At 37.0% G+C, this 27,376-nt stretch overlaps 1 protein-coding gene across 6 annotated transcripts in view; it reads right to left on the minus strand.

Annotated features, from left to right (window-relative positions):
- The window catches only part of PPP4R4 (protein phosphatase 4 regulatory subunit 4), a 119,846-nt gene that overhangs the window by 44,272 nt on the left and 48,198 nt on the right, over positions 1–27,376 (minus strand). For 3 of the 6 annotated variants that reach the window (XM_079912133.1, XM_079912132.1, XM_079912134.1), the window contains exons 4-7: positions 8,849–8,996; positions 8,263–8,336; positions 5,651–5,757; positions 4,738–4,845 (exon numbers count right to left, since the gene is read on the minus strand). In XM_079912133.1, the coding sequence (XP_079768259.1) occupies positions 4,738–4,845; positions 5,651–5,757; positions 8,263–8,336; positions 8,849–8,996 (437 nt within the window). Of the gene's footprint in view, positions 1–4,737; positions 4,846–5,650; positions 5,758–8,262; positions 8,337–8,848; positions 9,019–11,057; positions 11,154–11,914; positions 12,176–12,388; positions 12,481–27,376 lie in introns of those variants that run through there. The other 3 variants (XM_079912135.1, XM_079912137.1, XM_079912136.1) reach the window with 3 other exon arrangements.

Consider the following 27,376-nt stretch of genomic DNA (forward strand, 5'->3'; position numbering starts at 1 on the left):
GGGCAGAGGACAAGAACCAACCATCAATCCCATTATATCTGAATTTTACAACCTGCGTCTGACAAAGGCCATCATGGGTCTGCTTTTTGTCACTATATGTTAGTTTGTATTTGACACACTGTATATATCCTTTTGTGTCTGATTTATTTCTCTTAACATACTGATTTTGAGATTCATCCATGATATAATATCACATGTATCAGTACTCCATTCCTTTTTATTGCTGAATAGTATTCCATTGTACGGACAGGCCACATTTTATTTTTCCATTCACCTGTGGCTAGACATTTGGATTGTTCCGGTTTTAGGTAAAACAAATAAAGCTGCTATAAACTTGTGTATATAAAACAATTCTTGTTGTTGACATATATTTTCACTTCTCTTGGGTAAACACTTTATAGTACAATAGCTGGGTCATATGGAAGATACACGTTTAACTGTTAAGTAAATGCCAATCAGTTTTCCAAAGTGGGTTCCACCATTTTACACTTCCACCAGCAGTGTATTAGAGTTCCAGCTGTTCCAAATCCTCATCAATATTTGATCCTGACAGGCTTTTTACCTACACATTCTAGTTAGTGTGTAGTAGCATCTCACTGTGGTGTTAATTTGCATTCCATTTATGACTAATGACGTTGAATACATTTTCATGTGCTTTTTCATCATGTGTTATATCTTCCTTTATGACATATCTGTTCAAACATACTAATCATTCCTTAACTGGATTGTTTGTAAGAGTTCTGTATAGGGCTTCCCTGGTGGCGCAGTGGTTGAGAGTCCGCCTGCCGATGCAGGGGACACGGGTTCATGCCCCGGTCCAGGAAGATCCCACATGCCACGGAGCAGCTGGGCCCGTGAGCATGGCCGCTGGGCCTGCGCGTCCGGAGCCTGTGCTCTGCAACGGGAGAGGCCACAGCGGTGAGAGGCCCGCATACCGCAAAAAAAAAAAAAAAAAAAAAAGGAATTCTGTATCATCGAGTCGTAACAGTTCTTTATATATTCTGGATATAAGCTTGACATATGTATTGTGAGTATCAGTAGTTTTCCATTCTGGACTTGACTCGTTTTAGAGAGTAAACAGATTTTTTTAATATAAAGTCTAATTATCACATTTTTCTTTCATAGTTCATGACTTTTATCTAAACAATCCTTGCCTACCCCAAAGCCGCAGAGATTTTCTCCTATACTTTCTTCAAGAAGTTTATAGTTTTTTTTTTAATTTATTAATTAATTTATTTTTGGCTGTGTTGGGTCTTCGTTGCTGCACTCGGGCTTTCTCTAGTTGCAGCAAGCGGGGGCTACTCTTCGTTGCAGTGTGTAGGCTTCTCATTGTGGTGGCTTCTCTTTGTTGTGGAGCACGGGCTCTAGGCGTGCAGGCTTCAGTAGTTTGGGCACGCAGGCTCAGTAGTTGTGGCTCGGGGGCTCTAGGGCGCAGGCTCAGTAGTTGTGGCGCACGGGCTTAGTTGCTCCACAGCATGTGGCATCTTCCCAGACCAGGGCTCGAACCCGTGTCCCCTACATTGGCAGGCGGATTCTTAACCACTGTGCCACCAGGGAAGTCCCAAGTTTATAGTTTTAGCTTTTATATTTAGGTTTATTATAGATTTCAAGTTAGTCGTTGTGTATGGTGAGAGGTGAGAATCGATGTTCAATTTTTTTCTCTTATGAATATCCAGTTATCCCAGTATCATGTTTTGAAAAGACTTTCCTTTCCTCATTAAATTGCTTTGACACTCTATTGAAAAATCAATCCACCATATTCTGTTTCTGGATTCTCTCTTCTCTTCCACTGATACATGTCTATCCTTTTACCAACATTACATTCTTTTGATTACTGTAGTTTTATTATGTCTTGAAAACAGGTAATGCACAGTCTTTGTCATTTTTTTTTTTTTTAGACTGCTTTGGCTCTTCTAGGTCACTTGCATTTTCATATAAATTTTAGAATGAGCTTCTACAAAACAGCACAATTTTGGTCGAGACTGCATTGAATTGCTAGATCAACTTGGGGAGAATTGACATTTTAACAATATTAACAATATTGAGTCTTCCAATTCATGAATATGGTATATATCTGTTTTTAAAAATTTCTCTCAACATTGTTTTATGGTTTTTCAGTGTAGAGTATAGAGTTTTCAGTGTAGGTCTTGTACATTTTTTGTTAAAATAAATAAGTGGAATTTTAAAATTTCATTTAAAAATTTCCTTCAAAGTTTTAAATTGAAATTTTCATTTTCTAACTATCTTTTGCTAGTATACAAAAACACAATTGATTTTTGTATGTTAACCTTGTATCCTGAAACATCCTTAAATCCATTTACTAGTTCTAATAGCTGTTTTGTAAATTACTGAAGATTTTCTGTGTAAACAACGATGTCATCTACAAATAGAAAACATTTTACTTCTTCCTTTCAGATCTTTAGACCTTTTAGGTTTTTGTCTTCTTGCCTTATTTCAATGGCTAGAACCTCCAGTAGACTGAATAAAAGTGATGAAAACTATCCTTGCCAGCTGTTACCATAGGGGACAGCATTCAATATCTACCATTAAGTATGATGTTAGCTATAGGTTTTTCTTTCGTACATGCCCTTTATCAGATTAAGGAAGTTTCCTTCATCCCTAGCTTCCTGAGAGTTTTTAATCATGAATGGATGCTGAATTTTGCCACATATTGTAATGGGAGGATTTTCAGGTTATCTTGTTTAGTATATCACCATAATTAGAAGTCTGGTCAACTTTTTCAAAAGTATGTTCTTTCTTTCCGATCTTAGTGCTGTATGTTCTTCCCCTCTAATACTGAAGGATCATTTTGTAGATCCCAAGTCTGTTTTTCTTTTCTCTTTAGTCATCCCTGTACAAGGAGAAGTCTATTCAGCACACTTGTTTTCTTGTAATGATTGTGTATGACCTCTTCGTAATACTATTCACTATTAATCTGACAGACTAAGAATTGTCCTCTTTGATCCTAAACTGGTGCACAATCCACGGTGGCTTTCCAGTGTTTTGAAGCTTTTATTTCATATGGATACGCTAGCTTGAGAAGAATCTCTTCATTTTGCTTCCTGATCATCTTACTAATAAATAATTGTGCTCAATTCTGGTTAAACTTAAATGGTCAGTAAATCTTCCCTTGCTAGCCACAGCAAACACAAAATTACAAACCCAATTCTGTTCTGTTCTTGGGCCTCTTCCCAGCACATCTCAATCCCAAATGCCTTAGGAACATTAACTCCCAGAGCAGTAGTATCAAACCGGTGCCAATCTCTGAAGTTTTCTCTTCCTAATTCCTTTCACCTATCTCAGGGCCTCATCTAGCCTTGACTATAAGAAAATTGCTCTTGGTAACCATCAGATCTTAACAATATTCCTAATTTTCAATGCTGAAAGAAAAAAGCCTGTGTACCTCTCTTTAGTTTTATGTATTTTTCAAAGGGAGAATAAAGAATATGAATCAGGTCTTAGTATTTTTCAGCCAGCATAACACCAAAGTCCTATAATTATGTCTTTAATAATATGTAAGAACTCAAAATTAAATAAATATTATACAACCAAGCATTCTAACTTAACAAGTGCATTCTAACTTAACAAGCTAGGTAGATTCTTTCTAGTTTTACCTTTATAAATTAATCCTTAAGCAATAATCATATATTAATTTTCAGAAGACCCATATCCACTGTGTCAAAATTTCAGTGACAAAAAAAAAAAAAAACAGAATACAAAAAGACAACAGCATATTCTCCTAATAGGTTCTGATCTTGGTTAAGGGGCACAGATCTGGGCAAGACTGAATTAATTATGGTCCACAATGATCCAGAGTCAGCCTAGCCTTAGAAGACCTAACAGAAGGAAGGAAGCTGGTTCTGAGATCAAGGTTAAGGAACTGATTACTCTGTTGAAATGTTAAGCTTCCACACAACACTTAAATCCTACTCAGCAAGGGTGGATGCAGGACAGAGGACACTACTGTACCCTCAATCTGTATGACATTCTAAAGTCTTTCTAAAGCCTTCAATATTGGCCCAGATTTTTTTTTAATTAGCAATTTTAATGGCAACAACCTGATTGTCCTTGCTTGTGAAACAAAGAACCAGGAGAAATCACTGCAATTTCTAGTAAAACTGAGAGGTTCCAAAGTTTTTTGTACCAATTTAGGATACTTGAAAAAAAAAAACTGTTTCCCAAGATGGTTTTTAGATAAAATTCCCTTTAAAATCATACTTATACCTTGACGTGAGAGTAGTTTTTACAGGTGAAGAGAAGAGACTGCCCTATCCCTCTCCTTCCTGAGCTTCACACACTCAGAAGACAAGGAGACCTACAAAGCAGACACTGGAAGGGCAGAGCCGCACAGGAGACAGACTTCCACTGAGTAATTTCATCTGAAATGACCCAGTAACACAGCTGCCAGCTAAAAGATACGGTACAGCTATAGTCTGAGCATGGTATATTATATTCAAAACACGGACAATTTTCCCTTCCTGGATCTAGGGGTTCGGAGTGATAAGTAAGTAACTAAGGTAAAAAGGAAAGAAATTAACATTAACCCACCATACTAAACATCTTCACTTTTATCTCTTTTAACATAAACACATCAGAAAGTACTTACTATGATCATTTTTAAAGATCATATAAAGTTTAGCCCTTTAAAAGCATGCTTTCGTGGAATACAGAACAGGATACACATGTCTGACAATCCAGAAATAAAACTGTGACAAAAGGAATTGAAAGTATACTTACCCAATGCCCTGAGCTATATTTTCTAATTGCCGACACATACAAGATCGAACTTCGTACTCTACATCTTGACAGAGTGATTTTACCAAGGGAAGAATTTCTCGTTTAATGCTTGGAGAGAGAGGAAAGAAACATGCAAATGGGTGAGTATTTTAGAATAATTAATATTTTCAAAAAATTATCCTCAAAATCTTAGCTTAATAATAACAAACATACCTTAATAAAGAACTTTATTATTTACAATGTATATTTACATGTTATTACATTTGGATGTTAACAGCTACTTTTAAATTATGTATATGACTGAGTCTTTTTAAATAATGGTTACTTTGTAATTGGCAGCTAAAACATCTTAGCTACGATAAAAGGCTATAGGCAAGTGGACTGATTCTAGCAACCCTCAACCAAAATATTCGTCAATTTTATATCTTACTCTTGTGTCATAATTACACAACATTGGTATTTATCATCTGGGCAGAGTGTAGCATATAAATTGTAAACATTCTCTATAAAACCTCAAAGTAAGATAAATTATTCAAGATAATGAATTCATAGCAATGATGGAAAAAAGCTGATGGAAAAAAGCAGAAATCTATCTCTATGTCAATGTTCACCAATTTTTGAAGTCTGTAAGATAATTTTATTTTATCCTCAAAACTACACAAGGTATGTGACAGAGATGACTAAGATGGGAAATAGAAAAAAAGTTACCCTTATTGATTTTGAAAGGCCATATCAAGAAGAAATGCCTCTGAATAAGTAGACTCCCGAGAATTCTATATTCTGTAAATTTAAATCAGCTAAACTGTAAACAGTATGGAATAATACAAATCTAATATAATTATTAATAATATAGTCATTATACATTTTAAATCAATTTAATAAAGTAGACAAAAAATTATATACAAATACTCACGCAAGGGCATCAAATTTGTTGGTCAATTTTCCTAAAATTTTACAACTAACTAAACGAGACTGGACTGTTTGGGAAAGTTGTGCCTTGGAAACAAGTGGATTCAAAATCTAAAGAGAAAAGATTTAGAGAACAAATTCACAACATTTTATACATTCTTGACACTAATGTCAGCTATTTTCTTCAAAGACTATTTTAATGTTCTAAACGTTTTTATAGAAGCGCAATTACATTTTGAGGTGCATGTTTGTTCATCACCTGGATCTCATTTTATTTGCCTTCTTGGATTATTAAGGCAAAGATGATGATAAATTATGCGTTCAAAAACAATTAGGCACCGCGCTTCCCTGGTGGCGCAGTGGTTGAGAGTCCGCCTGCCGATGCAGGGGACGCGGGTTCGTGCCCCGGTCCGGGAAGATCCCACATGCCGCAGAGCGGCTGGGCCCGTGAGCCATGGCCGCTGAGCCTGCGCGTCCGGAGTCTGTGCTCCGCAACGGGAGAGGCCACAGCAGTGAGAGGCCCGCGTACCGCAAAAAAAAAAAACCAATTAGGCACCAAAAGAATTGAATTAAAGCTTATGGTGAATTCTCTAATGATCTGTTTGTGCATATAGTTGTGAAATATACATTTTTCAAAAGAAAAAAAGCAAGTTAATTATTAGATACCCTGAAATTCGTTTTTGTTCCATATAATTTTTACATTTGTCCTGAAGCAAGCAAAACATTATAACTTCAAAAAGATTCTATTAAGGTAATTCTGTCATTTGAATACAACAGCCCAACTCTGATACTGTATTGTGTATGTCCTGGGCACTCGAACTCAACAGCACGACAGACTGTAAAGAATTATGAAGATCAGTCCCTGATTCTGGTCCCAGCTATTTAATTTGTCTAAGTAATCCTGCTATTTCTCATCCCAAGGTTTCTCATCTACTTAAAATGGAGATCAGAATACTAGGTGGTACTACGATCCCCCCAAGTTCTAACTATAACTTTAATCAAAGGGTCAACTTTTTTCCTCTCAACAGAGTAGCCAGAATTACTGAATGCATAATGATAAATATAATTTAAAAGTCAAAGATCTGAAATAAAAGGCATATTTAAAAATCTTAAAAATCACGTTAAATAATATGCGACATTCTAGAGTAAAAACTGCATGCTACCACGATGCACCACTAATCAAAAAGTATAAATATGTCAACATTACGTTCAATTTTTTTTTTTAATTTTTTTATTTACTTTTTTTTTTTGCAGTATGCGGGCCTCTCACTGTTGTGGCCTCTCCCGTTGCAGAGCACAGGTTCCGGACACGCAGGCTCAGTGGCCATGGCTCACGGGCCCAGCCGCTCCTTGGCATGTGGGATCTTCCCGGACCGGGGCACAAACCCGTGTCCCCTGCATCGGCAGGCGGACTCTCAACCACTGCGCCACCAGGGAAGCCCTTATGTTCAATATTTAAATATGTGTAATCATCTAGATGTTTGGCATCAAGTATACAAACATCCTTATAACTGGGTAGATCTTCCCATTTTCTAGCAAGTGTTTTGGCACTGAGCTAGGGCCATAATGTGTACGAGGGTAAAGAAGGGGCAATGACACTTAATGAAATCCACAGAGGACATTTTATTGACTGATAACTCTTTTTCAACAGGACATATTTGAAAGGAAATTCATATAGAAATAAGGTTCAAAGAATGAAAAATCATTTGTTTAAAGAATAAATTTCCTAATTTTCCTGTTCTCTCATCTGAATTTGCTAAAACTTTTAGAGAAGGGTCTGTTGAACAATATTGAACATTAAAAAGCAAACAACAAATTGGTAACATTATTTACAACAAATATAACAAAGGATTGGCAACCCTGACAGATAAACAGCACATAAAAACAGTGATCAAAGGATATGATCAGACAATTCCAAGGGAACAGAGGTGAAATATAATAATATATGAGAAAATATTCAACAGCATAATAATCAAAAAATGTCCAATGAAAATGTAATTCCATATCTGGCCCAACAAATTTAACTGGAATGCTATTGCTGATGAAAGCCCAGGGAAACAGGCATTTTCTCATATTACTTAGTCAAGAGCCTTAAGAATATTAATGCCCTCTAACCTAGTAATTCGACTTTTTTGGAAGTTACAGTTAAGGAAATTATCTGAAAAACAGGAAAAGCTCCACAGAGATGTTCATTATTGCCTTACTTTGATAATAAAACACTGAAAACAGGCTTAAATGTTTAATAAGTAAGTAAAATATTTGTAGCTACTACCAAATGAGAAATATGAGAAAATAATAAGGAAAATAAAGCTAAGTGAAAAACCACCATATATAAATTCAATATGATCACTAACACAGCAAATAGCACCATACACAGGGGAAAAAATCTGAAATGAAAATACATCAGAATGTTAGAAGTAGCTAAGTACAGAACCATGATTTTTCTTCCTTCTATATTTTGTACTACCCAAATTTTCTGTAATGAATATGTGCTGCTTTCAGAGTAGGAGATAACTTTATTCTTTTTTGAAATACCGTTTCTATCAAAAATGAAAACAACAAAAACCTTAGAGTGACTTAAGTACTAGAATTTACAAAAAAAAAAAAAAGTATTACCTCATGCCTTAGGGTTTCTTTGGGCAATACTTCTATCACAGACAGAAGAGTTTCCAGCCATGCGTTGCTGACACCTGATTGACAAAGATAAAACATGCCAACTTAATTATCTCACTTACAAATTCAGTTTCAACTTAGCCACTAATATTTACAATGGTATTTAATAGTAAAATGGCAATAATTATTTTTATTACTATTATGAGAAGTTTCTCTATTTTTCTGTCTTAGCCAATATCTGGAAAACATTTATATCTTTAAAAATAATACTGAGGGTCTATCTTTAACCCAAAGTGTGCATTTTTCTTGTACTACAATACTATAACATAAATGTTGTAAAAGAAACAAATCTAAGAAAAAAGTATAAATCATAAGATGAACTAATGGGTCTTCAGGCTTCAAGGGCACTGAATTGTGCAGTTTTTGTACAAAAATAGTCATCGCTATTTTTAGTCACACCACTGATCAACTCTTAGGCAGCACAGTCTCATTCAGTTATGGTCATCGGCCTAACACAATTCAAATAACATCACAGCCACATACAAGAAACTACAAGTACATATACGATTAAGCACGTCAGGCCCCTGACCTGCGTCCCTGTGCTCCAGATGCAGTAGAATGACTTGGAGGAAGGAGTGCGCATATGTATGAATCGACACTGATTCTTCCTGTAGAATGGTCAAAAATGATACCGCAGCTGTTAACTGCATTTCCACTCCTGCAACACGCAGGACCTCCTGTATAATCAGAAAGAGTGTGCTATTATATAGATGAGAAATCAGAAATTATAATTTTTTAAAAATCCAAGCTCATAGAAACCAAACATAGTCATATTGCACAAAATAACTATATGACCTTTAAGGATATGTACTTCCTTTTATTACTTTAAGAAAACTATATTAATCTGCTCCTGATTGTTTAACTTATTAGGCCACATAACGTTTATATCTATTGGGTTGGCCAAAAAGTTCGTTCAGGGCTTTCTGTAACAGCATATATATATATATATATTCAATATATATAATTTTTTTTTTGGCCATGCCACGTGGCATGTGGGATCTTAGTTACCCAACCAGGAATGGAACCGGCACCGCCTGCGTGGAAGCGCAGAGTTTAACAACTGAACCGCCAGGGAAGTCCCTGGACCACATAAAGTTTAAACGTCTCAGGATTTATGAAATAACACTCCATTGCTTTATTGCATAAAAATTATAAAAAGTACATAAACATTTAGATACTAGAATAGTCATTTTTAATAGATCTCAATTTCTAGTTTGCTCTTCGTACTGTACAGTTTTCCATTCCCACTTACAATAATGTCAAAGCTCAATCACATGTGTTTTTATTACTTGTATTTCTGCTTCAAAAAATAAATATTATGCATTCCACTATAAAAAAGGAATGCACTTAAGATTGTGCAAATGTATTTTCCCCTTTAAACAAGTGACAAGAACACAAATTACTACAAAGTAAACTGTATTTTTAAAAAGGAATTTTTTTACATATAAGAATGTTTTTAAAAATTAATTATATTCATAGCCATCTCCACTCACCTTTTAAAGTCAAAGCCTACATTAGAATAGTTAAACACATCAAAGAGTCAAAAAAAACCCCTATCTTTCATATAAACCTCACCAAAGATATCACCTCTACTTCTCCAGAAGACTGTGTGGGTATGCATAATGCAAAGGCAGCTAAAAGTCTTACTTTGTTTAATCAATTGTGGCAACTACTGGAATTTCCCTTGTATGCCTATTTTATAACTAATAGAGTAAAGTTGGTAGAACAAGGTGGAACTTGCAACCATAAAACAAAGTTTCATATCTGTGATCTTAGGAAAATTGGTCTTTCTGTATTATTTCCTAATATATAAAATGTAAATTATGGCTTCATCTTCTTAGAGATTTAATTGAAATCATTTAAATAGCACTTTTATGGCTTACCAACTTGTGCAAACTGAGCATTTACATAATGACCATTGTACATCCAACTGTCTCCTCTCCACTACCCTTGGATATCTGGTGGGAATCTCATCATCTGAACTGACCTCTCCCCAAAACTGGCTCTTCCTCCCACCTTCTGCTAAACAATCAATGACGACTCTGCCCTCCCAGCTTTCCACCCAGAAACTTCGGTGTCATCCTTAACTCCTCTCAGTCCCTCGCTTACCGTAATCAAATGACCAGTCAATCCTGATCCAAAATCTGACCACCTATCACCTCCACGGCTACCACTCTGATCCAAGCCACCATCATCTCCCGCCTGAATTACTCTAATAACCTGCTAACTAGTCCCTGATTCTATCACTGCCCCTCTACTACTTATTCTCTACAGCAGCCAGAGAGATTCTTTTTAAAAAGTCAGATCACGTCACTTTTCTGCTCAAAACTCTCCAGTGGCTTTCCAACGCACTCAAGGAAATGTCTAAACCTTTTCAATGACTTACAAAAATCTGTTCCCAATTCCCTCTTTTCCCAGATTTCCACATGGTTGCCTCCCTGATCTCTTTCAAGCCTCTATTCTAATGTCACCTTTTCAATGAGCCCTTCCCTGATGACCCTATTTTAAACAGAAAGCCACCCCCTTGCACCAGCCCTCGCCATGACCCGACGGGTTTATCATCTCCATTGTCCAACATACAACAAGTCCATCCGTTTATGGTCTACCTCCCACATCTAGAACATAAGCTTCATGACTGCACAATTTTTTGTCTGTTTTGTTCACTACCGTATCCCCAACTCCTACAGCACATGGCAGGCGTTCAGTAAGTAATTGCTGGATGACTGAATATCTCTTACCCTTTCACCTAAACTTTCTGCTCTTGACGCTCTCTCCCTTCACACACTTTTTCCACATCTCCTAAAAGGTGGCTTCAAGAGATTTTGAAGTGAGTCCTAAAGATTAGGGATTGGTAGAATTAGACACAAGGCAAAGCAAAAATGGATCACATAGAAATGCATTCTCAATTCTCTTTCTGGCACGTCAATGAGGAGATATTCCTGCCATCTTCCACCCCAGTGTCTCTGCAACCGTGATTTAGACCATGTACCCAGAGCCCTTGATTCAGCGCGGTGGGACCACTGCCAGTCATCATGACATATATCATTCTACAGCAGAAGGAACAGACCCAGAGCTGTCAAGTATTTTGCTGAAAGCCAGCAAGCTTGTAATTGGCAACTCTAAGACTTAACCCTTTGTCTGCCTGATGCCGAAGCCAGGCAACAAATTCTTCTTCACAGACCCTGCACCTCCATTCACCATTTATTAAGGCGTGGCTTCCAACAACCTTAAGATCTGGCAGTGGCTTTACTGTGGCAGATGTTTATGTGGTGGGGTTAATTCCCAGAAAACTGATCCCGTATTAGGGTGGCTGATTTTTGTGCTGTGTTTGTTTAAAACTTTTGTATCATACACACAAATGTCATTTTACAAGTTTTTTCAATCACCAGTCAATTATGTATCTTAAGAGTTCCTAGCTGAAAAGAAAAGGAGAAGGAACGATAAGGCATAAAGCAGAGCAGCAACTGGTCTCTGACATCAACCCTCCCACATCCCCCGGTTTTACTGTTTCCAAAACAAACATTTGTTCCACACTAACAATTCTGGATTTGGAAAACGCTTTTAGAAGATTATGTGGCCAGGATACATCACTTACAGGTTTCAGAAGGCATAGCTTTTCTTTAGAAACAGAGAGTGCTTTGCAAAGAAATATTTAAATAAATTGTGAGGGCCACAATGTGCATTCCAGTTCACATGAGTCTGTTGTTTTATGTTCCAAGAGATGTAATTCTGCCCCTCTTAAAGTCATTAAAGTCCTGGGTTTTGTACGTATGCAAACTTTATGCAAAGGAAGAACATGAGAAGCTCTCCAACTTCATATCTTCTTACTGTATTACTTAGTCTTGACTGCCGCAGCAACATTTGCCCCAACTATTTTGCATTTAATTTTCGAAAAATCCTCAAGTCTTATCAGGATTTGGGTTTTTCTCTTGTTGTGCTGACTTCAACATCTGGGACTGTCCACTGTTAAGAAACCAGCACAGACTAAGAGATTTCATCACTGCTAAAATTCAACTGATTTCTAAACATAGTTTTCTGAAACAGAATACAATAAGAATTCGATACTTACCAGTTAGTGTTCTCCTCCACGGAGTCACACCCTCTGGACAAACATAGTGAGATCCATACTCTCTGGGTAAATAAGTGTGCATCCTCATGGACCTTGGAAGACACTGAAAAGTAAATTCCTCTGTTGCTTAAGTGCATGCCTTAACGCCAGTTACCATTCCTCTTACGTACTATCTACTACCGTATGGCTGGCATTCCAACTTGAATTCCTCAAAAATGAAATAAGACATTTTATAAATGAGTTAATGATACATTTCCGAATTTAAAAACCATTCCCACTCAAGGAAGGAAAATGTACTAGATGCTTCTGTGTTTAAATTCATTCTTAAGTTAGCATGAATGGTGCAAGAAAGCATTTTGTAAAACAATGTAATGTCCTTGCAGAGAGGGAAACCGCTGTCGCCAAGAAGCCCGCATTATAGTGCATCAAGAAGATCTTTCTCTTTACGATACACAACATAGAGAAGCCTAAATAAATCACTGGCTTACTCCGAAAGAGCAAAGATTTTGGGTTCATGCATGTGGAAACTAAACTTATTAAATAAAACTGGTAAACATATCTACCATAAATAGTGCTGATTAAACGTAAAGGAATCCTAAAATTACAAAGTATCTTTGTATATTTTTAGAGATAACATCACTGGTTATTTTGAAATTAAATAATACAGATTTATATATTAAAATACTAAAAACCTAGGACATATAAAATATCTGGGGTTTTGAGGGTCATAAGTGTGGGAATTTTTAGTACCTAACACTAATAGTGAACAACTCTTTTCACTATAAAATTACACTATTTATAAAAGACTTTATAACTGAATTAAATATGAATAATTGGAACATGCCAACTCTAAAGTGCCTTTAACAATTAACTACGGTATCTCGGTATCTCGCTCTCTTCCCTATCACTGACTGCCACGTTATACACTTAAGTAAAGGGTGGAGAGAACTAGTTGAGAGCGCTGAAGATCAAAATCGGAGAGGGAAAATGAAGTGGAGGCAGCAGACAGGGATAAAAAGGTGTGTTTTACCCTTCTTTTAATGTGTGTTTCAGTGATTAGCAAGGTTCATGAGGAGGTACACATAAAATATCCCAAAGATCTCTTTCCAAACAGGAAATACCAATATTAATAGTAACTATCACGTGACTACCGCAAACATGCAATGAAGTATCCAGCCATGCAAAGTCACAAGGACACCAGAAGAAATCAATATATTTCAATACCATGGTTTTGAAACTGAACTTTGAGATGGACGACCCAGCCAAGTCATTTTTACACATAATAAATTAGAATCATGGGTAATTTAGGCTTGAAATGTGAATAAAGTCATTTAAAACTTGCAAAGAAAGGATGTGCTTATCAAAGAAATAACTACTTAATGGACACAAGAGTTATAAATAACCATTTCAAATGATCCACTGTAGTCATATGTAATTAAACATTTTTTGAAAAAAATTAGAAACTGTTTTCGGGGGCGGGAGAGGCAGCACTGGAAAGAATGGCAAGTCTCTGTAAGCCAGTAACGCTTCCTTTCCTCTCTAGTCAGTCACAGTACTTTTCCCTTCCATCCTAATCTCCCTCTAACGTAGCCCAATGAAAATCTAATTCTGAAAATATAATTTTAATTTCATTCTCAACTATTTATTAAGTACCAACATCATACTAAGTATTCGGGGAAACTGGAGAAAAGTCAAAGACATGGTTCCCTACCTTTGAGGGACTGCTATTGATTATACACATTCAAATTTTGAACAAATAACCATTTAGTTACATTCAAGGCACTGTGCTAGGAGCTGGAGACTTAGCAATGAGCATTGCTAACAATGTACCTGTTCATCCTGTAATTAAAAGTGTGGTGGGCTTCCCTGGTGGCGCAGTGGTTGAGAGTCCGCCTGCTGATGCAGGGGACACGGGTTCGTGCCCCGGTCCGGGAAGATCCCACATGCCGCGGAGCGGCTGGGCCCGTGAGCCATGGCCGCTGAGCCTGAGCGTCCGGAGCCTGCGCGTCCGGAGCCTGTGCTCCGCAACGGGAGAGGCCACAACAGTGAGAGGCCCGCGTACGGCAAAAAAAAAAAAAAAAAAAAAAAGTGTGTTAAAATCTAAGGATAAGAAGTACAAGGTGCCATAGAGCATCTGCTGGGTGAACTCCTCTGAGGAAAGGGGACCACTGAGAAGTGACAACTGACTTTGTGAAGAGAAAGAGAGAACTAGACAAAAGCTGGGATAAAGGAAGGCAGGAAAGCAAGCGGAGCAGGAAGGCAAGCATTCCCGGCACTGAGGAGTGAGGAGGAGGTCGGTAGATTCCAGGAGCTGAGAGAAGGTCAGTGTGCCTGGAGCACAGAGCAAAGAGGGTGGGGCAGAGGCTAGTGAAGCAGACAGAGCGCAAATCACATAGGGCCTTAGATGCATTAAGCAACAGAATATTCAAATTGTAGTTTTAAATGCTTTGAAATAGCATGCTGATTATAAAGTTGAAAAGGATTAGAAAGCAGGGAGGATGGAAAGGGAGGGAGGTAGTGGGTGAGGATCACTTGAACCCTCATAATAGCTTGGACTAGGGTGGAGGTAGTATTGCTGGAGAGAGGTGGGTGGATTCAATATTTAAAACATAAAATAAACAGGATTGTATAAACAAGTAGTAAAAGACAGGTGGTATCAAGGATGACTCACTCCCCACATCCCTGCTGGAAAGCCAGGTGGATAAGAAGGTTACCCATTAGGATAGGGGACTCTGGAGGGAGTCCAGATGTCGAGAGGAAATAGCAGGAGCTCAGTTCTGGACTCGCTAACTTTGAAGTGACGTTGACGCATCCGAGGAGAGAGTACAAACAGGGAATTGTATATACAGTTCTGATACTCTGAAAAGATCTGTTATAAATAAGAATTAATATAGAATAGATAAAATTTATATAGATGATATTTAAAGCCAAGGGTGTGTGGATAAGATTGCCTACAGAGCAAATATAGACCAAAAGTGGAGATCTGCTACTGCAAAACAATTTCATCCCAATAAAAAAAAAAGGGTGTTGAAGAATTCCAAGTTTAAAAAAGATCCATCATGAGTGTTTTGGCATAATATTTAATTTTAGGTTCTGGACTATTCCTGACACATCATTAGAAAATGATCAATCGATCTGTGTAGGGGTAGAGGTGATGACAGGGTATATGCAGGTATATAAAAAGAAATTATTTGGGATTAATATTGTTCTGAGATTAAATTAAGAAGGAAAAAAAAAGGAAAGGGAACTTCCTCTTTCAGTAACAGCAGAGTAGGTAATTCTAATCAGCTCTTATGATGAGGATAATTTAAAAAGCCAGACAAAATATAAAAATCATCTGTACACAAAGGCATATGGAAACTAACAAGGTAGTGGAAAATTTTCGCATCCAAGATCTAAGAGACAATGGAAACCCAGAAAGGTAAGCATGTAATTTGGGGCCTGGTTTTCCCCTGGAAGCATTTGCTGATTCTAGAAAACGCTCCTGAGAGGATGAAAACTTAAGCAGCCTTTTTGACAGCCTTACAGAGGCACTGGTAAGCCACCCGGGATAGGACAAGGATAACCCTAAAGTAGCCCAGAGATTGGTTCAAGATGGCGGAGTAGAAGGACATGCGCTCACTCCCTCTTGCGAGAGCACCGGAAGAACAACTAACTGCTGAACAATCATCGACAGGAAGACACTGGAACTCACAAGAAAAGATACCCCACATCCACAGACAAAGGAGAAGCCACAATGAGACGGTAGAGGGGCGCAATCACAATAAAACCAAATCCCATAACTGCTGGGTGGGTGACTCACATACTGGAGAATACTTATACCACAGAAGTCCACCCACTGGGATGAAGGTGCTGAGCCCCACGTCAGGCTTCCCAACCTGGGGGTCCAGCAACGGGAGGAGGAATTCCTAGAAAATCAGACTTTGAAGGCTAGTGGGATTTGATTGCAGGACTTCGATAGAACTGGGGGAAACACAGACTCCACTCTTGGAGGGCACACACAAAGTAGTGTGCACATCAGGACCTAGGGGAAGGAGCAGTGACCCCACAGGAGACTGAACCAGACCCACCTGCTACTGTTGGAGGGTCTCCTGCAGAGGCGGGGGGTGGCTCTGGCTCACTGTGAGAACAAGGACACTGGCAGCAGAAGTTCTGGGAAGTACTGCTTGGCATGAGCCCTCCCAGAGTCCACCATTAGCCCCACCAATGAGCCCAGGTAGGCTCCAGGGTTGGGTCGCCTCAGGCCAAACAACCAACAGGGAGGGAGCCCAGCCCCACCCAACAGCAGACAAGAAGATTAAAGGCTTACTGAGCCCTGCCCACCAGAGCAACACCCAGCTTTACCCACCACCAGTCCCTCCCATCAGGAAACTTGCACAGTCCCTCCCATCAGGAAACTTGCCTCATAGATAGCCTCATCCACCAGAGGGCAGACAGCAGAAGCAAGAACTACAATCCTGCAGCCTGTGACACAAAAGCCACATTCACAGAAAGACAGACAAGATGAAAAGGCAGAGGGCTATGTACCAGATGAAGGAACAAGACAAAAGCCCAGAAAAACAACTAAATGGAGTGGAGATAGGCAACTTCCAGAAAAAGAATTCAGAATAATGATAGTGAAGATGATCCAGGACCTTGGGAAAAGAATGGAGGCAAAGATCGAGAAGATGCAAGAAATGTTTAACAAAGACCTAGAAGAATTAAAGAAGAAACAAACAGAGATGAACAATACAATAGCTGAAATGAAAAATACACTAGAAGGAATCACTAGCAGAATAACTGAGGCAGAAGAATGGATAAGTGACTTAGAAGACAGAATGGTGGAATTCACTGCCGCAGAACAGAATAATGAAAAAGGAATGAAAAGAAATGAAGACAACCTAAGAGACCTCTGGGACAACATTAAACACAACAACATTCGCATTATAGGGGTCCCAGAAGGAGAAGAGAGAGAGAAAGGACCTGAGAAAATATCTGAAGAGATTTTGGTCGAAAACTTCCCTAACATGGGAAAAGAAATAGCCACCCAAGTCCAGGAATCGCAGAGAGCCCCAGGCACGATAAACCCAAGGAGAAACATGCCGAGACACCTAGTAATCAAACTGACAAAAATTAAAGACAAAGAAGAGTTATTGAAAGCAACAAGGGAAAAATGACAAATAACATACAAGGGAACTCCCATAACATTAACAGCTGATTTCTCAGCAGGAACTCTGCAAGCCAGAAGGGAGTGGCACCATATATTTAAAGTGATGAAAGGAAAGACCTACAACCAAGGTTACTCTACCCCGCAAGGATCTCATTCAGATTCAATGGAGAAATCAAAAGCTTTACTGGCAGGCAAAAGCTAAGGGAATTCAGCACCACCAAAGCAGCTCTCAACAAATGCTAAAGGAACTTCTCTAAGTGGGAAACACAAGGGAAGAAAAGGACCTACAAAAGCAAACCCATAACAATTAAGAAAATGGTAAGTAACATACATATCAATAATTACCCTAAACGTAAATGGATTAAATGCTCCAACCAAAAGACACAGGCTCGCTGAATGGATACAAAAACAGACCCACATATATGCTGTCTACAATAGACCCACTTCAGACCTAGGAACACATACAGACTGAAAGCGAGGGGATGGAAAAGATATTCCTTGCAAATGTAAATCAAAAGAAAGCTGGAGTAGCAATACTCATATCAGATAAAATAGACTTTAAAATAAAGAATGTTACAAGAGACAAGGAAGGACACTACATAATGATCAAGGGATCAATCCAAGAAGAAGATATAACAATTATAAACATATATGCACCCAACACAGGAGCACCTCAGTACATAAGGCAAATGCTAACAGCTATAAAAGAGGAAATCGACAGTAACACAGTAATAGTGAGGGACTTTAACACCTCACTTACACCAATGGACAGATCATCCAGACAGAAAATTAATAAGGAAACACAAGCTTTAAATGACACAATAGACCAGATAGATTTAATTGATATTTATAGGACATTCCATTCAAAAACAGCAGATTACACTTCCTCCTCAAGTGCACATGGAACATTCTCCAGGACAGATCCCATCTTGGGTCACAAATCAAACTTCGGTAAATTTAAGAAAATTGAAATCATATCAAGTATCTTTTGCGACAAAAGGCTATGAGATTAGAAATCAATTACAGGGAAAATAAATGTAAAAAACACAAATACATGAAGGCTAAACAATATGCAACTAAATAACCAAGAGATCACTGAAGAAATCAAAGAGGAAATCAAAAAATACCTAGAGACAAATTACAACGAAAACACGACAATCCAAAACCTATGGGATACGGCAAAAGCAGTTGAAAGAGGGAAGCTTATAGCAAGCAATACAAGCCTACCTCAAGAAACAACAAACATCTCAAATAAACAATCTAACCTTACACCTAAAGAAACTAGACAAAGAAGAACAAACAAAACCCAAAGTTACTAGAAGGAAAGAAATCATAAAGATCAGAGCAGAAATAAATGAAATAGAAACAAAGAAAACAATAGCAAAGATCAATAAAACTAAAAGCTGGTTCTTTGAGAAGATAAACAAAATTGATAAACCATTAGCCACACTCATCAAGAAAAAAAAGGGAGAGGACTCAAATCAATTAAATTAAAAATGAAAAAGGAAAAGTTACAACAGACACCACAGAAATACAAAGCATGCTAAGAGACTACTACAAGCAACTCTATGCCAATAAAATGGACAACCTGGAAGAAATGGACAAATTCTTAGAAAGGTATAAGCTTCCAAGACTGAACCAGGAAGAATAGAAAATATGAACAGACCAATCACAAGTAATGAAATTGAAACTGTTATTAAACTCTTCCAACAAACAAAAGTCTAGGACCAGATGGCTTCACAGGTGAATTCTATCAAACATTTAGAGAAACGCTAACACCCATCCTTCTCAAAGTCTTCCAAAATACTGCAGAGGAAGGAACACTCCTAAACTCATTCTAAAAGGCCACCATCACCCTGATAACAAAACCAGACAAAGACACTACTAAAAAAGAAAATTACAGATCAGTATCACTGATGAATATAGATGCAAAAATCCTCAACAAAATACTAGCAACAGAATCCAACAACACCATTAAGGCCCATACACCATGATCAAGTGGAATTTATCCCAGGGATGCAAGGATTCTTCAATATACACAAATCAATCAATGGGATACACCACATTAACAAACTGAAGAATAAAAACCATATGATCATCCCAATAGATGCAGAAAAAGCTTTTGACAAAATTCAATACCTATTTATGATAAAAACTCTCCAGAAAGTGCGCATAGAGGGAACCTACCTCAACATAATAAAGGCCATATATGACAAACCCACAGCAAACATCATTCTCAATGGTGAAAAACTGAAAGCATTTCCTCTAAGATCAGGAACAAGACAAGGATGTCCATTCTCGCCACTATTTAACACAGTTTTGGAAGGCCTAGCCCTGGCAATCAGAGAAGAGAAAGAAATAAAAGAAATACAAATTGGAAAAGAAGAAGTACAACTGTCACTGTTTGCAGATGAAATGATACTATATACATAAAGAATCCTAAAGATGCCACCAGAAAACTACTAGAGCTAATCAATGAATCTGGTAAAGTAGCAGGATACAAAATTAATGCACAGAAATCTCTTGCATTCCTATACACTAATGATGAAAAATCTGAAACAGAAATTAGGGAAACACTCCCATTTACCACTGCAACAAAAAGATTAAAATACCTAGGAATAAACCTACCTAGGGAGACCAAAGACCTGTTCTCAGAAAACTATAAGACACTGATGAAGGAAATTAAAGATGATACAAACAGATGGAGAGATATACCATGTTCTTGGACTGGAAAAATAAATATTGTGAAAATGACTATACTACCCAAAGCAATCTACAGATTCAATGCAATCCTTATCAAATTACCAATGGCATTTTTTACAGAACTAGAACAAAAAATCTTAAAATTTGTATGGAGACACAAAAGACCCCAAATAGCCAAAGCAGTATTGAGGGAAACAAAAGAGCTAGGGGAATCACACTTCAGACTATACTACAAAGCTACAGTAATCAAGACAATATGGTACTGGCACAAAAACAGAAATATAGATCAATGGAACAGGATAGAAAGCCCAGAGATAAACTCACGCACCTATGGTCAACTAATCTATGACAAAGGAGGCAAGGATATACAACAGAGAATGACAGTCTCTTCAATAAGTGGTGTTGGAAAAACTGGACAGCTACATGTAAAAGAATGAAATTAGAACACTCCGTAACACCATACACAAAAATAAACTCAAAATGGATTAGAGACCTAAATGTAAGACTAGACACTAAAAACCCTTAGAGGAAACACAGGAAGAACACTCTTTGACATAAATCACAGCAAGAACTTTTTTGATCTACCTCCTAGAGTCATGGAAATAAAAACAAAAATAAACAAATGGGACTCAATGAAACTTAAAAGCTTTTGCAAAGCAAAAGAAACTATAAACAAGATGAAAAGACAACCCTCAGAATGGGAGAAAACATTTGCAAATGAATCAACGGACAAAGGATTAATCTCCAAAATATAAAAACAGCTCATGCAACTCAGTATTAAAAAAACAAACAACCCAATCCAAAAGTGGGCAGAAGACCTAAATAGACATTTCTCCAAAGAAGACATACAGATGGTCAAGAAGCACATGAAAAGCTGCTCAACATCACTAATTATTAGACAAATGCAAATCAAAACTACAATGAGGTATCACCTCACACCAGTTAGAATGGTTATCATCATAAAATCTACAAACAACAAATGCTGGAGAGGGTGTGGAGAAAAGGGAACTCTCTTGCACTATTGGTGGGAATGTAAACTGATACAGCCACTATGGACAACAGTATGAAGGTTCCTTAGAAAACTAAAAATAGAATTACCATATGACCCTGCAATCCCACTACCAGGCATATACCCAGAGAAAACCATAATTCAAAAAGACACATGCATCCCAATGATCACTGCAGCACTATATACAATAGCCAGGTCATGGAAGCAACCTAAATGCCCATCGACGAATGGATAAAGATGTGGTACATACATACAATGGAATATTACTCAGCCATAAAAAGGAACAAGACTGGGTTATTTGTAGAGACGTGGATGGATCTAGGGACTGTCATACAGAGTGAAGTAAGTCAGAAAGAGAAAAACAAATACCGTATATTAATGCATATATGTGGAATCTAGAGAAATGGTACAGATGAACCAGCTTGCAGGGCAGAAACAGAGACACAGATGTAGAGGACAAACGTATGGACACCAAGGGGGGAACGTGGCATGGAGAGGGGGTGGTGATGTGATGAATTGGGAGATGGGGATTGACATATATATGCTAATATGTATAAAATGGATAACTAATAAGAACCTGCTGTATAAAAAAATAAAATTTAAAAAAATTTAAAAATAAATAAAGTAGCCCAGCCTTTGCAGAGAGAATAACCCAGTTTCAAGTCATCTGACTCATGAAACTGGATTAAGCGAGACTTTATTGCTAGTGCAGTTAAATGGCTATCAGAAGAAAACATATTCCTTTCTAGAGGAAGATATTACCCTAGGTCTCAAACACTTCTATGAATAATTTGTCAAAGACAAGATCAAGCACACAATCAATAATATCCAGGCACACAAAGAGATAATATGAATGAGAACCAGAAGATGCAACAGGAAATAGAAAAGTTCCAAAAGGAGCCCCAGGTATTGGTGCTCTCTGATACATCCCTGGTTCAAAAGAATAAAAGATACAATTGAGAATTTTGACAGAAAAATCAAAGATACTTTTTAAAAAGGATATGGCGGATTTTTTCAAGAGCTAAACAGAAATTCCAGACCAGAAAAATACAATAATCAAAAGCAACTTAGACACAGATGAATTAGTGAACTGAAACATGGGCCAAGATAACACTCAGAATGAATCACAAAGAGAAAAGGATGGAAAAGGAGATAAAGGACATAGAAGATACTATTAAAAGGTCAAATATATGTGAAATTGGAGTCCTCGAAGGAGAGAAAAGATTAAGCAGAGCATTATTTTCAAAGATAATGTCCGAGAATTTTCCACAACTGACAAATTAAGCCACAGATTCAAGAAGCCATACATGTGCTAGAAAGAAACCTCCATATAGATAGGCCAAAATCCTGTTCATAAAACATCTATTTACAAACAGCCCAATCAACAAATGAGTGGAAGATCTAAAGAGACATTTCTCCAAAGAAGACATACAGATGGCCAAGAGGCAAAAGAAGACATGCTCAACATCACTAATTATTAGAGAAATGCAAATCAAAACTACAATGAGGTATCACCTCACACCGGTCAGAATGGCCATCATCAAAAAATCTGTAAACAATAAATGCTGGAGAGGGTGTGGAGAAAAGGGAACCCTCCTACACCATTGGTAGGAAGGTAAATCAGTACAGCCACTATGGAGAACAGTATGGAGATTCCTTAAAAAACTAAAAATAGAGCTACCACATGATCCAGCAATCCCACTCCTGGGCATATATCTGAAGAAAACCATAATTTGAAAGGATACATGCACCTCAATGTTCATTGCAGCACTATTTACAATAGCCAGGTCATGGAAGCAACCTAAATGCCCATCGACAGAGGAATGGATATAGAAGATGTGGTACACATATACAATGGAATATTACTCAGCCATAAAAAGTACAAAATAATGCCATTTGCAGTGACATGCATGGACCTAGAGATTGTCACACTGAGTGAAGTAAGTCAGAGAAAGGCAAATATCACATGATATTTCTTATACGTGGAATCTAGAAAAATGGTACAGATGAACCCATTTACAAAACAGAAATTGAGTCACAGATGTAGAAAACAAATTTATGGTTACCAACGGGGAAAGGGATAAATTGGGATTGAAATATACACACTACTATATATAAAATAGGTAAGTAATAAGAACCTACAGTATAGCACATGGAACTCTATTCAATATTCTGTAATGACCTATATGCAAATAGAATCTAAAAAAGAGTGGATATATGTATATGTATAACTGACTCACTTTGCTGTATAGCAGAAACTAACACAACACTGTAAATCAACTGCATTACAATAAAAAATTAATTTAAAAAACTGAATGTGAAATACATTTTCAGGCCAAAAAAGAAAAACAGAATTTGTCACTAGCAGATTTGTACTAAAGGAAATACTAAGGGGTATTTTTCTTCAGGCAGAAGAAAAATGATTCCAAATGGAAACACTACAGGCAACAAAAAATGACAAATATGTGGGTAAATCTAAATAAATATTGATTATATAAAACAGTAATAACTGTGAGTCTTGAAATACATAAATAATTGAAATATCTGACAACAATAACACATAAATAAGAGCTCATATTATCAGAAAGAAGGTAAAAATACCAATGAACATTAAATTTCGGTAATGTGTCTTCGTTATAATCCCTGAGGTCACTAACAAAGGAAAAGTAAAGGAGAGTTCCAAGCTAACGGGAGGGGGCGTAAAGTAAAGTAATAAAACCACTTCATTAATTCAAGAAAAGGAAATAATTGACAAAAAAAGAACACCAAACAGAAAAAACAAATAAATAGTAAGATAATATATGCAATTAAAAGTAAATGGATGAAATGTTCTAATTAAAACAGAGTCAGATTGGATAAAAAATAAAACCCAAACATGTTGTTTACAAAATTAATCTAAAACATTAGGATAAACCACAGAGTGGAAGAAGATATTTCAATACATAACCAACAAAGGACTTGGATTCAGAATACATAAACATTAGTTTGTGGTATATTATATGGATATACCACAATTTGTTTATCCATTCACCTGTTGATGGCCATGTGGATTATTTTTCGTTTCGGCTATTACAAATAGAGTTGCAATGATATTACTGCAATAATTACAGTTGTAATTACTATTACAATTATATACAAGTATTTATATAAACACTTGCTTTAATTTCTCTTAATCCTTAGAAGTGAACTGGTTGAGTGATTCAATAGGTGTATGTTTAAACTTCTGAGAAACTGCCAAACTGTTTCCCTAAGTGGTTGTACAATTTTATTGATACATTTCCACCAACAGTGTATAAGAGTTTGAGTTGCTCCACATTCTTGCCTATACTTAGTATTATCAGGGTTTTCTTTAGTACATATACTCTAACAGGTGTATAAATTTATTTGCATTTATCTAATGACTAATGATACTGAACATTTTTCGTTTATTGGCTATCCACAAATCTTTGGTGAAATATCAGTTTAAATGTCTTGCCTTTTTTTAAATTGGGTTGTTTTATTACTGAGTCTTGAGAGTTCTTTGTGTATTCTGAACACATATGCTTCCTCACGTATGTGATTTATATTTTCTCCCATTCCATGACTTATTTTTCATTCTCTTAACTGCCTTCTGAAGAGCAAAAGCTTTACACTTTCATGAAATCAAATTTATCAAATTTTTCTTCTATGGATCATACTTTTAGTGTCATATATATAAAGAAATCTTTGTGTAACCCAAGGTCACAAAGATTTAGTCTTATGTTTTCTTCTAGAAGTTTTTACGATTTTAGTTTTTAACACTCAGGTTTATGATCTATTTGGGGTTAACTTCTGTATATGGTACAAAGTATGGACTTTTTTCTCAACTGACCCAGCACTATTTGTTGAAAGGACTATCGTCTCTGCAATGAATTGCCTTTGTACCTGTGTTAAAATCAACTGGGAACATATCTATGGGCTTTTAAAAAATCTCTCCGTATCGCCCACTGATTTGTCTTTATACCAGTATTCATAGTCTTAATTGTTATGCTGTATATTAGGTCTCAAAATCAGGTAATAAAAGTCTTCCACCTTTCTCTTTTTCAAAATTGTTTTGGCTATTCTAAGTCCTTTGCATTTTCATATGAATTTTAGAATTCACTTACTTTCTACAACAGAAAAAACCCTAACCTGCTGGAATTATTATTTTGCATTAAATATATAGATTTATCTGAGAAGAACTGACATAATAATATTGAATCTTCTGATCCATGAACGTGGTGTATCTCCGTTCACTTCGTTCTTTTATTATTTCTCTCAGCAATGTTCTATAGTTTTCAGTATACAGGTCTTAACACATTTATCAGATTTATCCCTAAGTATTACATACTTTAATTGTTTAAGAAAAACTTCAATTTCCAATTGCTTATTGCTAGCGTGTAGAAATACAATTTATTCGTACATTTATCTTGTATCCTGCAACCTTTCCATACTCAGCAGTTCTAAATATTTTTCTTTTGTAGATTGCTACATAGATGACAATGTCATCTGACAGAAAAAGGCAGCCTTATTTCTTTCTCTGAAATGTGGATACCTTTCACTTCTTTCTGTTGCCTTTCTGCACTGGTTACAATACCTAGCACAGTGTTGAACAAATGCAGTAAGGAGTGTACACTCTTGGCTTGTTCCTGATACTAGGGGAAAACATTCAGTTTTTCACCTTTAAGTACGATGTTACCTGCAAGTTTTTCACAGAGGAGGTTCCTATCTATTCCTAGTATGATAAAGTTTGGGGGTTTTTCTCCAGGAATGATGTTGGGTTTTGTCAAATGCTTTTCCTAAATCTACTGAGATGATCAGATTTTGTTTTTCGTTTTGTTTTAGTTTGTGGATATGATGACTTATACTGATTAGATTTTGAATTTTAAACCAACCCTAAGTTACTGTGATAAACCCTGATTGGTCATGATGTATTAGCCCTTTTATATTGCTGAATTTGATCTGTTGTTTTTCAAAAGATGTTTGCATCTAAGTTCATAAGGGATAGGCATCTATAGTTTTTTTGTAATGTCTATGTCTTATTTGGGTATCAGGATAATGCTAGCCTCCTAGAATCGCTTGTGAAGTTCTTACTTTATCCTCTATTTTCTGGAAGAATCTGTGTAGAACTGTTATTATTTCATTTACATTTACCTTAATTTTTACCACTTCTGGAGCTCTGCATTTCTTCACGTAAATCCAATTTCCATCTGGTATTATATTACGTCTGCCTTAAAGAACCTCCCTCACCATTTCTTATAGTGTAAGTCTAGTACAATGAATTCTTTCGATTTATTTATCTAAAACCAAAATAGTTTTTTGCCTCCATCCTTGAAAGATATTTTCACTGGGTACAGATTTCTTGTTGACCTTTTTTGCTGTTGTTGCTTTTGCTTGCAGTACTTTTAATACACATTCCACTGCTCCCTGGCCTGCATATTTTCCGACCATAAGGCTGCTTAATTCTCACATTTGTTCCTCTATATTTAACGTTTCTTTTGCCTCTGGCTGTTCCCAAGGCTGTCTCTTATTTTTCATTTTCAGCAGTTTGATCACGACGTGCCTAGGCGGACGGTGTGTGCGTATTTACCTTGCTTGGCGTCCTCTGAGCTTCTGGGGTCTTTGGCTTGTTGTCATTGATTAATCTCAAAAAAGTCTTGGCCACTATTTCTACAAATAGTTCTCTCTTCTCACATTCTGAGACTTTGATTGCACGTGTATTATACCACTTTATACTGTCTCAAAGCCACTGAATGCTCTCTTGTATTTTTTCATTCTTTTTTATCTTTTTGTTTGTTTAGATAACTTCTACCTTCAAGTTCACTGATCCTTTCCCCAGTTGGCCCTGTTGGAGAAACGCTTCATCTCTGATATCATCCTTTTTTTATTTCTAGGATTTTCATTTGATTCTTTTATAGTGCCCAACCCGCTGCTGAAATTCCCTGTATGTCCGTGCATGTCACTGTGAGGAAGTGGGCAGTGCTGTGTCCCCTGTTCCCCAGCAGCAATCATCACCATACCTGCATCACCAGAGGAGGTCCTCTCCAGTCTCCTACCCCGGCCAAGGCAAGCAGGCCTGGGGAAAAGAGCTCACAAGTGAGTGCAAAGTTCCCTTGTGTCTGCAGCTCTG

The sequence above is a fragment of the Stenella coeruleoalba genome (genome assembly GCF_951394435.1).
Source record: "Stenella coeruleoalba genome assembly, chromosome: 2".
In the NCBI taxonomy this organism is placed as follows: Eukaryota; Metazoa; Chordata; class Mammalia; order Artiodactyla; family Delphinidae; genus Stenella; species Stenella coeruleoalba.